The 12669-nt window shown below is 43.6% G+C and overlaps 1 protein-coding gene across 1 annotated transcript in view; it reads right to left on the minus strand.

Moving 5' to 3' along the window:
* The window catches only part of LOC146209810 (decapping and exoribonuclease protein-like), a 35290-nt gene that overhangs the window by 19341 nt on the left and 3280 nt on the right, over positions 1 to 12669 (minus strand). The window contains exons 2-4 of the mRNA XM_084603967.1: positions 10013 to 10242; positions 9704 to 9947; positions 4291 to 4426 (exon numbers count right to left, since the gene is read on the minus strand). Coding sequence (XP_084460093.1) covers positions 4291 to 4426; positions 9704 to 9947; positions 10013 to 10242 — 610 coding nt within the window. The remainder of the gene's footprint in view (positions 1 to 4290; positions 4427 to 9703; positions 9948 to 10012; positions 10243 to 12669) is intronic.

A 12669-nucleotide genomic window follows, 5' to 3' on the forward strand; every position in this document is an offset into this window, starting at 1 on the left:
GTTGGATCACAAAAGAAATAATTGCAGTTTTGGAATCTGCACAAAAAATTACACAAACCCACCAAGCTGCATCAATTTTGATTGGTAAATAAGGAAAATAGTTTCAAGACCAGTGTCCCCCCTTCAGTGGCTGTTGAATAAAACTTCAGCTTTTGACATATTCTCTTTTAAATCAATTTTTTTTACGCATTCACCAATATCAAGGGCAATGTCACTGATATTGGCAAAAACACTGACACCCGCACTACTAGTCCATTCACAAGCACTTTTTCACGGGAATTTATATTGATATGAATGGTATACAAACAATTTTTTTAACATACTGCCAAGCACAACTTCCCTTATGTTGGAACACACGTCTCCATCTAGGCAGCTAGTATAGTATGCCAACTCTAGTTTCGGTTTCCATGTTGTGCATTCTTTTTTTCACCAGGTGGCAATGTAGAAGTAATGATTATGGACAGCAAAGTGGTCCCAAACGCAAAAAAAATGGCATCAAGCTCGCGTCACGACAAGCTACAAATCTGGCGGCATACACATGATTCTGCAGCTTCTACTAAGGATTGCTTTCATGGCATCACTAGCCAAGAGTTCAAAGACAGTTTCACAAGCTTGGACTTCAACTCAGATGATGAATCGACAATCAGCCTGGAACTTGAATTCGTGGTTCAAGAAAGGCGTACCTTCAAATTTAACTCACTCTTGAGGAGTTAAATGTGTGTGCTCACTCAGAGTTCACGCAGCTTTATCTACATTTGCTCCAGTTTCAACAGCCTATGGCAGGGTTTGAATGAAAAGCAAAGCTGTGGTGTGTGAGGTGCCTCCTCCAGAACATGAACAAGCTCTGTCAGCCACATCGAATGCAGTTAGAGTGCGCAGATTACAAAACATCTTTTAGAGCATATTTTCAATTTAGATAACGAACTAGACCACAGTCTGCCGTATGCTGCAAAACGCATCACACCTATAGAATCATAAAAGTGCAAGCTGTACTGTGAGGATGGCCAAGCTGAAATTGAATGCTTTTAGCAGCTTAGATGTTATTAACGCAAAAGCATTAAATGATTATGTTTGCATTGTCATGCAACCAAATGTTGTCGGAACGATTGTGTTGTTTAATAATGAGTTAAGAAAAAAAGAATGGTTGTATGAAGCAGAGGATGAAAAACCTTCCTAGATACCAAATTTCGTCGATGTGGAGTGATTAGTTAATAAATTAGAGGCAAAAAGGTCAATTAGACTTCGAAATAGCACGAACGTTTACAGTCGAACCCTGATCATTCGAATTTTGGTTACATCAAACTCGGAGGGAATATCCGATCTAAATGTGCAGGAAAGCTGCGTCATATATCGAACTCCAATTTCACCAGTCATTAGATGCAACTTCCCCAAAGACGATCGCATCACCCTCAGCCTTTTGCCGTGTGACGATTTCAAGCCACGTGCAGAATGAAAGAACCGTTCGGCGATAGCTGGTCTATAGCAGCGCCGCACCCTTTCCCCAAAGGCATCTACGGTGATCATTTGCCGCGTTCCAGCACATGACGTTTGCAAGTGCGTGAAGGAACGAGAGAGCTTCATACCAGCAGCATACCCTCGTACCAGCAACGGCCAGTATGAAGCAGACGCAGCCAATGCAGCCGTGGTGTTTGGGAGAGGGAAAACAATGCGATAGAGCAAAACGCAAGGTTGTGCCTATTCTTCTGCTGAGAAAGCTTTCCTTCTCTGCCCTTCCTCTCTCTTCCCCGGTTTTCGTTCGCAGCAGCAAGCACTACGCATACTGTGACATGCCAGCTCAGCACGCTTTCTCCAGGGTGTGTTGCAATGCCTCTGTGCAGGGCGGCTGACGTGTGATGCGCGGCTTGTGTCGTCGTGCTGAATGTGCGGCATAGCGGCTACGGACGTTAAAAGGCGGCATTTGTTTTTCTTCTGCGAGTTGTCCATTCCTGTCATCATGCTGAACGTGCGGTGTAGCGTAAGCTATGGCGGCTGCAGATGTTAAGAAGCGGCAATTTTTTTTTCTTTTTGCGAGTCGTCCATCCTTGCATCTATGAATTAGCGAATGCACACGGTCAGCTGCTATCATGACACCAGCTTTTAGCATTTTTCCTTTCAAACGAAATTTGCAGCTAACATGCTTTCCAATGATATTGTGGCAGTGGACTCTGGCAGCCCGAAGCGTGGCGTGATAAATCAAACTAGGCTTGTGCAATCGAGCCATCACGGGCACTCTGCCAAGTTCGCTCCCCCAAGTTATCTTGACTATAATCAAGATGAACACGCCATGATGTTATCGCTGCGCAGCGTCTTGGCGCGCTGCCAATAAATGAGCTGTTGATGCGGCGGCCTAAACGGAGGGGCACGGCACCGACTAGCACTTTATTTTTTTTTGTCAAATTCTCAACGGCAAAAGTGGAGGGGAGGGTCGGTTCATTATGCGAGTGGGTTAATTAAATGACAGATATGGTATCATTTTTCACAATTGCAAGCGGCGTCTCAAGCAGATTTCTGTATATCGAATTATCAGTATATCGGACTATTTCACAATCCCCATCGAGTTAGATATATATCCGTGTTCGACTATATATAGTGCAGGAACGTGGAAACTAGTAGCGACGTTACACCAAAGCGGAAGTCATCGAAATTGTGAAAGTAAAAGCACGGACAAGAAAAATGAAAGTTTGAAATTAATCAGAAAATTATTAGTTAGTATAGATAAGTAAAATACATAATTAGGACTTAACTTGCCAAAAAAAAAAAAATCGAAAAAAATAAAAGATGTGCTCCGTGGCGACGTCACAACTGCACGGTTGCCGTGGGGAACGCTGCCTGTGACGTCATGGTGCATCTCAGCAATGCGCAAAGTCATGGGAGAGGGTGACGCATTCTAAGAAAACGTCATCACCTGTGATACTATGGCGTGCCTTAGTACAACGTTATGCTATGGGAGAGGTAGCAGCGAGCGCTTCGCCTCCACTTCTACTTAGATTGCGCCAGTCGTTGCCTTGCTGCTGTGTTGCAGCATGCTGTGTGATTGCGCATACGTGATATGCTGCAGTATGGATGTGCTATCTGCATCATCAGATGGCACGTCTTCAAATTCCTCCATGAAGTACGGAAAGAAGAAACGTATGCCGTCCCAATAAAGCAAACTGAGGTGATCAGTGAGAAGGAACGTCAATGCTGGTCGCTGCAGTGTTAACTTTTTAGCAAATTGCTTCAAAATCGACTTCAGCACTACACATAATTTAATATGGCTTCACTGCATTTTGTTAGTGTAGTTGTGAGAATGGTTCAACAAGGGGAAGTTTTGGGCCAGTTTGTCCAACATTGTTGTGGGGGAAAGGAACTGCAAATTCTGAGAGTGCCAGAGATGATATGTTGACGGGACACGCAATAACTAGCAACTAAGGTTTATTAGAAAAATGCCCGAAGCAGAAAAAGAGACATCCGCACACTATACAGAAAAAACAAAAACAAATGGAAAAGAACCGAAGATGGTCACTCATCAAAAGTAGACGAGGTAACTATGAAAAATTGCAGAAAAGCACATGCTTCAGCGGGTGATCCAAAACAGGGTTTCTTTACCTAAAAGAGCCGTATATGGCTCACTTACACACATGTCGAGCCCAAGTCTGCACATATATGCTGCTTCAAAACTCTCCCTTTCAAGTCTAATTTTCCCGCTTCTGATAATAGTGGCCTTTGTATAGAATGGGTACATTAGATGCACAAGTGCTGTGGGAACTTAATGGTCACCACTGTTTCTGAACAATACTAATACTGCATATGTGCTTCTGTATAAACGGTTCTGCGCTCCAAATAAAATTCACTTGCACGCTAGCACTGTGTCTCTCTCCTATCCATCTTCTTTGCGGTTCAGGCTTAGCCACAATGAGCAAGCTCTACCAACTAGCCCAAGAAACAGCCTTACCGAAAGGCACCAAATTTCCACATGTAATAAAAGAGGCAATAGGGCAATTTTTTGCATTGTGAATTGTTCTTGTTGAAGCATTTATATTGACATACATTTTTTTTACTTTCTATATTTTTTCATAAGTTCACAGATAGCTTTTTTTTTTATTCATGTCATGTATAGAGTTCACCAAAATATTTGTACAAATTTGAAAGACTGCTTACATAGCCACATTTTACCGTATGTTACAAATAATTAATTTACTAGGAACTGTTTTCAAAGCCCCTTCAGAGTGATTTGTTTCATTCGACGGTCCTGAAAGAGTTCACACAGTACACGCAGTTCTGCCAGTGTCACAGAAAACCAGCTCCCACCTTGGCTCTGTGAGTCATCTCACGGACATCAAACTCCTCGAGTGTGCCCACGAGGCCATTGTCATCACGGAAGCCACACAGCACCCGTGGGATGCCTACAAGAAACGACTGCGCCCACCACTTGAGCAGCTTGAACCTGAGGGAGAAGAGAGCAGCAGCCAAACCCATTTTGCTTATTATAAATAATTTAGATCAACTAATACAGTAACAACTTGTTGATTCAACCTCGAAAGACAGGAGAAAAACATCCAAACCACACCAAAGTTGAACTACTGGTGATACAGCTGCCAATCAACTGCTTATGCGAGCCAGTTTGATCTGTGGAAAACTAGGCAATCGTGTTCCTGCTTTCAAAAGGAAAACCACAAGGCAATAATTTTTCGGTGTTCCTGAAGGTAAAAAAAAAAAAAAGGAACACTGACAGACACCCCACAGAGTTCTTTAATCTTGCTTGTGTAGCAACACAGATATCTGCAACTAAAAACAACTCTGGTTTTATCTCTCAACACATTGAACACAGTGAGCCAGAAAAGGATTACAGACAGGTTGCCCCGCTTGGTTGCTTAGCCTGCTCGGTACTCTCACTCACCCACCCACTGAAGGGGAGTGACGGCATATATGTATGCATTTCCCCTGTTTCAACTATGAATCTCATTGCAATTTTTCTCAAAGTAGGCACTGCATTATGACCTCGATGTCATACCGGACATTATCTTAATCCTTAAGAGAGATGAAACATTAGACTGATCAAGTTATTGTCCGCTATCTGGAAAGCCTTATGTTCCAGTCAACCAATACACCAGGCAGGCTTTCATAAAGGCTAATGAACAACAGATTACATTGACACCATCAATCAGGTGACAAACTGCAGTGTATGACAATGAGACACCACAAATGGTTAGGAAATGGGGCAGGTAGCGAGCGTAAATCCAGACCACAAGACCACAATAACCAGAGTAAGAATGCGGTGGAGTGCATTTGGCAGGTACTCTAAGATGAAAAATGGCTGTTTATCAACATCTTTCTAGAAGAAATTTTAAAAGAAATTTTAAAACAACTGTTTGTTACCGGTACTCATCTAGGGTGCAGAAAAGTGGAGGCTAACAAGAAGGGTCCTAGATAAGTTGAGGACAACAAAGAGCGCTATGGAACAGAAAATGGTATGTGTAACATTAAGAGATAGGAAGCATGCAGAGTGGATCAGAGAAATAGCTCGAGTCAATGACATTCTAATGGAAATCAAGAGGAAGAAATGGGCATGGGCAAGTAATGGAGTGCAAAGAGAGGACAACCGATGGTCGCTGAGGGTAATAAATTGGATTCCAAGGGAAGGTAAGCGTAGCAGGGGCGGCAGAAAGTTATGTGGGCAGATGAGGTTATGAAGTGTGCCCAGGTCAAGTGGATGTTGCTAGCACACGACTGGGTTAATTGGAGTAATATGGGAGAGGCCCCTGTCTTACAGTTGTGTAGTCAAACTGATGGTGATCACAAGCTTAGCAATATGTGATTTGTTGAAGAGACTGCCATACTAAGGAACTCTGGAGATGATTTCCAAAACTTATCAGTTACATTGACAGGCAAAGCAGTACGGTGAGTCAAAAATTTATTATGCAATTCAGGCCTAAGGATGGACATCTGGAATATTACTGGCCCAGAAGGTCATATATCAAGATGGCCACCGTTCAGAATTCTTGATATTACCTAGAGAAGAAGTTGGCGGCGCTGCCTCTACTAGCTTCCTATAGGAACCGGACAGCTGAACGGGTGCGGCGCAGCGCTCATTGCTGGCATGCACTGGCACCAGCCGGCGCATCGCCAGCGCATTGGAGCGCGCTGTTTGTCGTTGGTTTGTGTGGAAACTGGGAATCCTAACGTTTAGATGATGTTGTGAGTGAATATATCCTCAGGAGAGCAGAAAGTTTGGCTAGTTGTGTAAATATGTTCTGTAAAACGAAATCTGGCCAAACAAGGCTGGTGAAATGTGGTGCGTTGTTGGCTGCACTGGCAGCTACGCGAACTTGTTGGACACTTTGAAGTCGATTCATGTCTACGAGTTTCCATACAAGCATGAGTGGCGGGTGACCTCAGCACAGTTCATTGAAAGACAGAGGCATACATCTACCTATTTGGTTACTGTGTGGTCGTGGAAAGTGCCAGATTTTTAAATCATTCCCCAGGAGTGACAGCACGAGAGTCTCAGAGACGAAGTCGCATTCCTTCATCTCTAGTCACTTTATTGACAATTGGAAATCGAAGGAACTGGACAGCGTAAGTTACAACGCTAGCATTTCCTGGCCTGTTTACAAAGAAAAAAGGCAGCCACCATCGTCTTTCGGGCCGCATTACGATCTTCAGTGATGGGCAGAGACAATGTTTGTGCAGCTACTTTTGCTGACATGGTTATAGAGAATTCTTTTTTCTCTTAACAGAAAGAGCTGATAGGAGCCATGAACAATTCCTAATACCATATTCTTGTCCTTTTTCCTCGCTTCGTTTGTCAACCAATGAAAATGCGCTGAGAGTTTTGCTTTGATACTCTTAAAATTGTTGACGTTTGTGGCATGTCTGTCTCGCCTAATAAAATCACTTATTTCAGAGCTCATTCAATACCGCATGGTCACAAAATCTGCTATCGTCCTTATATAAAAGGCGAAAAAAGAAATTTTAATTGTTGGAAACAAACATGAACATTGAATTTTATTTTAAATTTCAAAGGCACGCAGATTGCAGTTTAGAGTACATGTTAATAGGTTCCGCACATATTTCTTCTCAAGTAGGAAATATTTTTTTTTTTATTTCGCATTCATGTTGGACTTGACACTGGTTTACTTATTTTCTCAGCAGCACCCATTTCCTGGCCCGCCTAAATACAGTGAACGCGAGATTTCCTGATTATGGTGCAGTAAGACAAGACCATTTTACCTCTCAGAAATTTCTTGTATGGCCAATGCTGTAAACAGATATAGCAGCAGTCCGGAAAGCTGCAGTGACAAGGTATGTAAAAGGAATGGCTTTCGGTTATCTGGAATTCTTGACATGCAAATAGAAAACTACATATATGGTTGTATACCCTCACACTCATCACGTATCGCCCCAAAAGTTTGTGGTATGCTGAGAAAGTAAAACACCTTAGCGAACGAGCCATTAGAGGGATTCCTTTACCAATAGAACGCCCTCTTAGTTGTCAGTGGCTTATCTTACAACACACCACGCTGTCTGATTTTTTTTTAGATTGCATTTAACAGTTTGGCAGTACTGGACTACTGCCTTCAAGTGCTCAAGGCAGCTGTGGTAAATCGCATTGAACTTCCTGCACTGGCAAATTCCTATATAAGCAAAAGCCAAATACTCCCAAGATCCCTCTTTCCTAGCAGGTGTGTGAAAAAATAAGGCCGCTCATTGCAGGGAAATTATTTTTTTTTTTCTTTTCGCAACCTCCGCAGCATGTCGATAGAAACATATTTATAGCATAACATTTTCTAAGTCAATTATCTGCAGCAGCTCCGACGTGTTCAATCAGAGCATTGCCGTATATGTAAAAATGATGCTGAGGCGGTATTACTCATTTCTCTTATATTAGGATTAAGTTTGATAGTCTAAGGCCGGGTTCAGTGACCTACCGTAGCGTAATTTTGCAGGAAGTCCTGGAAGTATGTTTGCTTTGCCTACCATAAAGATAATCCTACTTTTGCCTTGCTTGTTTATTTTTATCCCTTTCCAGCTCTCGCTGGAAAGTTAAAGGCAGAATGTAATCTGCTATTATTTTATTCTGAATCGTTTGAGCCTATTACCAAAAATGACAGGTGCAGCATCTTTTTCATTTTACATGAACGCTGACCATTACAACTACCACTACTACGGCCCCAAGGCTACATGGCTCGACGGTATTTGATCTTCAGACGGGTTTCAACAAGAACACAAATAAGATAACGCGCAGTGCAGGCGTAGATTTCATCTCCGAAGTCGTCTTTACAAGCACCTAATGAAGGCTTTCCTAGCGCATGGTGAAATCGCTCGCGCGGCATTTTCGAGTTATAAAAGAAATAACATGCGCCGAGAGCTTTCACACACATACAAAAAAAAAATATCACGCACGCCCTGCCGAGGGCGGCCCTTTACTTTCATGATTTCCCGGTAGAAAAATACTCCTTGCAATTACTCAAAGTAGCTCAAAGCTGCACTGCAAAACAACGGGTAGGAACATGCTCAAGTACGCCTCACAGAACGGAAACAACTACGCTGCTCAGCTGCCTCGGCACTCCACCGTGGGTGGCGCTGTTCCACCGAGGCGACGGTGGCGCCATACAACGGGCACCCGGTCCCTATACTATGAGCAAAATGCCATTAAGATGAGGTTTCGTATCTGGCTTGCCGAGTGTGGGGCCAAAAAAAACTGAATCCTGCCTCGGAATCGGTACCTGTATCGCATTGTCCTCTTCAGTGCACAGATTAAAATTTATCAATCTGAAGGTTTTCACTGCTTCAATAAATTTAACACTCTGTTAGGGTGCTACGGGAACTTTCAGGTTATTTCTTTTAGTTTTGCTTCGAGAAGTTCTGTATTGCTACAAATGAATCCAGGTTTTATGCCTAACCACAGCCAAGCCATAAAAATTTACAAGACTGCGCTTAAGTCTTTATTAAAAGCGGAAATGATGAAAGCCACTACTTTTTTAACTGCACTGTCATCGTCGTTCCTACTATCATCACCTTCACCACTAATGCTACCATCATCATCAACTTAATTCACCGTCATTGTAATCGCTACTACCATGATTATCATTACCACTAACTGCAGCATCATTATCATTGCTACTAACATCATTATCATTAAAAGCACCGTCACTGCTATCGCTACTATCACCTTCACGCTAGACAAAGAGAATTACGACCAGGTTCTCACAAGCTCGGCGCGAGTAGTGGTTTGTTTGCTTAGATGGGGACCAGAGAGAGAGTGGTTTGATTCCCAATGGGAACACATTTTTTTTTTTTTTCTTAAGTAACAGTTATGCGAACATTTCCTGTGGACACTTCCTAACATCTCCTGAAAATATTTTCCGAGTCCATCAGCCAAGAAATGCTTTAGCCTCAATATGAACTGTCATCTCATTTCCAAGGCTCTCCATGTTGGGGGTGAAGTGCAGCACTTCGCTGTTCCTTCCCTTTAGGTTTTTACATATTGAAAAACTATTTGCAGTCATCAGAATTAACAAGCCTCCAACAGCACAAACTTAAATGGCCCTGGGTCAGAACCATGCCAGCAATTACAAACTACCGGCCTTGTCAAATAATGTGGGACTTAATTAATAGGGTTTTACGATATAACCAGAACTCTCATTTTAAATGCACCAATTCTGCCACACGTAATATCTCACTGCAATAGACCAAAGCAGCTGTAAGAAAAACATCGTACTTGCAGAAGTTGCGGTACTGCTGTTCAGACAAACAGTCCCGAGATGTCTTGAGCTCAACGTAGCCGGCTGTGGAGCCTGCCTGGTGGGACTCCCGGCCATGCCTATGATGCACGTTGGGGTCGACACCGTCCACTTCAGCGCCAAAGACAAGCGAGTGCGACTCGAGCCGGCTACGCACCACCACACAGTACTCCTCACACTCGTTCACCACTGCGTCCACGTCCGGTGTACCACCAGGCTCCTCTGCGCCACACACAGGCCATGGCTGGTCAGCTGCCGAGCAGAGGCATCACCACAATCACACTCACCGCTGACCATGTACTGCTCGAACTTGTATCCCCAGAAGGACATGCGGTCGCGTCGAGGGTCAGCAGCGTCCTCGAGGCGTCGCAGCCGCTCAGCCTCCGTCTCGAAAGCACACAGGTAGATGCTGCCCCGGAAGCGGCAGGCAGCCAGCAGCCAGTCCTCGCGGGCCTCGTACGCCGTGCAGGCGAGCCGCGTCAGCTGGCCCCGGTAGCAGACAAAGTCCGTGTGCAGGCTGCGCATTTCGTCTTGTCACAGTTTTCTGCTTTTCACGACAGCAAAACCGGGTGCCCAATTCATGCAGTGGGAACAGCATAAGGGGTATGGAAATAATAGGCCTGCCCGGTGTCCCATCGTTCTATGCACTCATCCTGCCTCATTCTCCCATCAACCACTGCAACACTGGAGACACAACTACTCTCCACATGCTACAGGTCTAACCCCAGGAGTGTTTCTGCAGCACCCCGTGAATGAAAATAATGTTGCACGCTGCAGACTAGAGTAATTGTTAACCAATAACTCACAGGTCTTTCTGGTTAGCCAGAAGATGGGTTAAATTGTATTGGTTCGAGAAGTACTTGCATGACTTAACAGGCATCAAATATCAGAGAGAAAGTGAGATGTTCACTGAAGCAGAGCCCGCTCACTGCACCTTGTGGCATCAACAAACACCACATACAATACTGCGAGCAGTCGTCGCAAGGAACAAGTAAGCAAAATGAAAGAATTCTACGATTTCAAGAATGCACTGATGCAGGAATCATGAAGGGTTAATTCATCTTACTGCATGGACTAGGAACCATTTAGACTCCAAGTCTGCAGAAGCTTAGTTCTAATCTCCGTTGTTGTGGGAGATTTGTGCCTGCCTGCTTGACGAACAATGTTTTTTAATCTCAGCATTTTTAAGAAGACTAGTTCTGACACTGCTTTATGCAAGTGTCTTTAGCTGCAGCTTTAGTGATTTCCTTTTGTTGTTGCTTTGCTTGCCTTGCACTTTCTTAGATTTTCAGAAGAAGGCCTTGGTTTTGTCTCAAGACCCATTCACACTTGAGACTCGCAGAGGTTGTGCAACCATTTTAGTAGAAAAGCTACTGTCGCAAATGGTTGCACTGGTTGAGAAGCAAGAATCGCAGGCCGATTGGGCATTCCTCAATTTTCAAGCCTAGTGACTGTTGATCGCAAACCGGTAACCAATCACTGGCACAGCTAAAGTGAACCAAAGTTAGGTTTACATCCGACTTCTTGTTGCTGGTGAACAGTCAAGACAAACACTTGTTGCGAACAAGTGTTAATCTCAATGCAGACATCAATACACTGAGAAGCAGATATCAATACACTGAGAACCACAATTATAGTTCTGCTGGGCACTCTGAATGATTAATTTACAGAACACATGAAAATTTCAACAGTAGTTATTTCTACCTGCATATGGTCTGGCAGTGTGCTCGGAGCTCCTAAGGTGACCATTTCAGGAAGAGCTTTTCAGATCATTAGGTACATTGCACATTCTCCCTGGATCCTCCATGCTCAAGAGCCAAATAAGCTTCTGTAGATATACAAGCAATTCTTTCTTTCATTAGCCAAGAAGCCTGCTTTGAGTGGCTCCACGTATAGCTCACACTGGCTCATTGCAAGAGAAACCTTTTTACCTGGAAAATTATACTCAAGCCCTGGCAGATGGCAGCACATTTGAATATGGTCAGTACATGCACGCTTCAATGCTATCAAAATTCAGCTGTAAGTTCAGTGGAGCAGTGCTATTTTTGCGTTTTCCCCTCTGCACGATGACAGATGAGGAGGCAGCTCTTCAATGCAGAAACTTGGAAAAAATTAAGAGAATGAAATGTTCTGTGCTGTCACACACTGGAACTACAACTTGCCTACATTTACAACTGCATCTACAAGTGGCCTAAACAAGCAACCTCTGATTATACCCCAAAATGGCATGAATTTGGGTGGCTTATATAAATTTTGGGTACTGTTTAGACAAATGTGCACAATAAACAAGATAGTTTCTTACTGCAGTAAAAAGCCATCTTCTAGCGCTTCAAGGCCCCCATTCTGTAATGGTGCCGCGGCAACTCCATTTTCTGCCTGAGACGAAAATCCTTTGGCCTAAAGGAACAGAACACCACTCTTAAACTCAACTTTTTTTTCAGTGCAATGAAAAGGCTCCTGTACTGTGTGGTCGATTTTACAACGATTTTGCCAGAAACGCAGTAGAAAAATTTTACCAAGATTTTTTTAGGTCAATGTATATTCCTGTTTTTATGTGTCTGATGCTGGAAACTATAACTAGCGATCGAACACGATGACAATTGTGCACTGGCCAAGGTGATGCACCGAAAACTATTATAACTTCACCCGCCCAGATGAAGACAAGTCCACTTGTCGAAAAGTTGACTCGACCTGCAAACTGAGGCTTCCCCCCCTCTACCCTTGTTCAGCGCTCTTTCACCCGCCACATGTAATTAGACATTTTTAGCAAACAGTAACATCACTTAATCTCTAGACCCAAGGGTGTTAACAGCACAGGAACGTACGCATCATACGCATAAGATTTAGTGAGCCAAGGTCACGCTTCATCCAAAGAATCCAATACACTGTGGCGCCATCTGGTGACGAACGCTAAAAGCACATCATAGGTGATGCAAAAGGAGGC

The sequence above is a fragment of the Amblyomma maculatum genome, chromosome 1 (assembly GCF_055883805.1).
Source record: "Amblyomma maculatum isolate TAMU_Amacu chromosome 1, ASM5588380v1, whole genome shotgun sequence".
Taxonomy (NCBI): Eukaryota; Metazoa; Arthropoda; class Arachnida; order Ixodida; family Ixodidae; genus Amblyomma; species Amblyomma maculatum.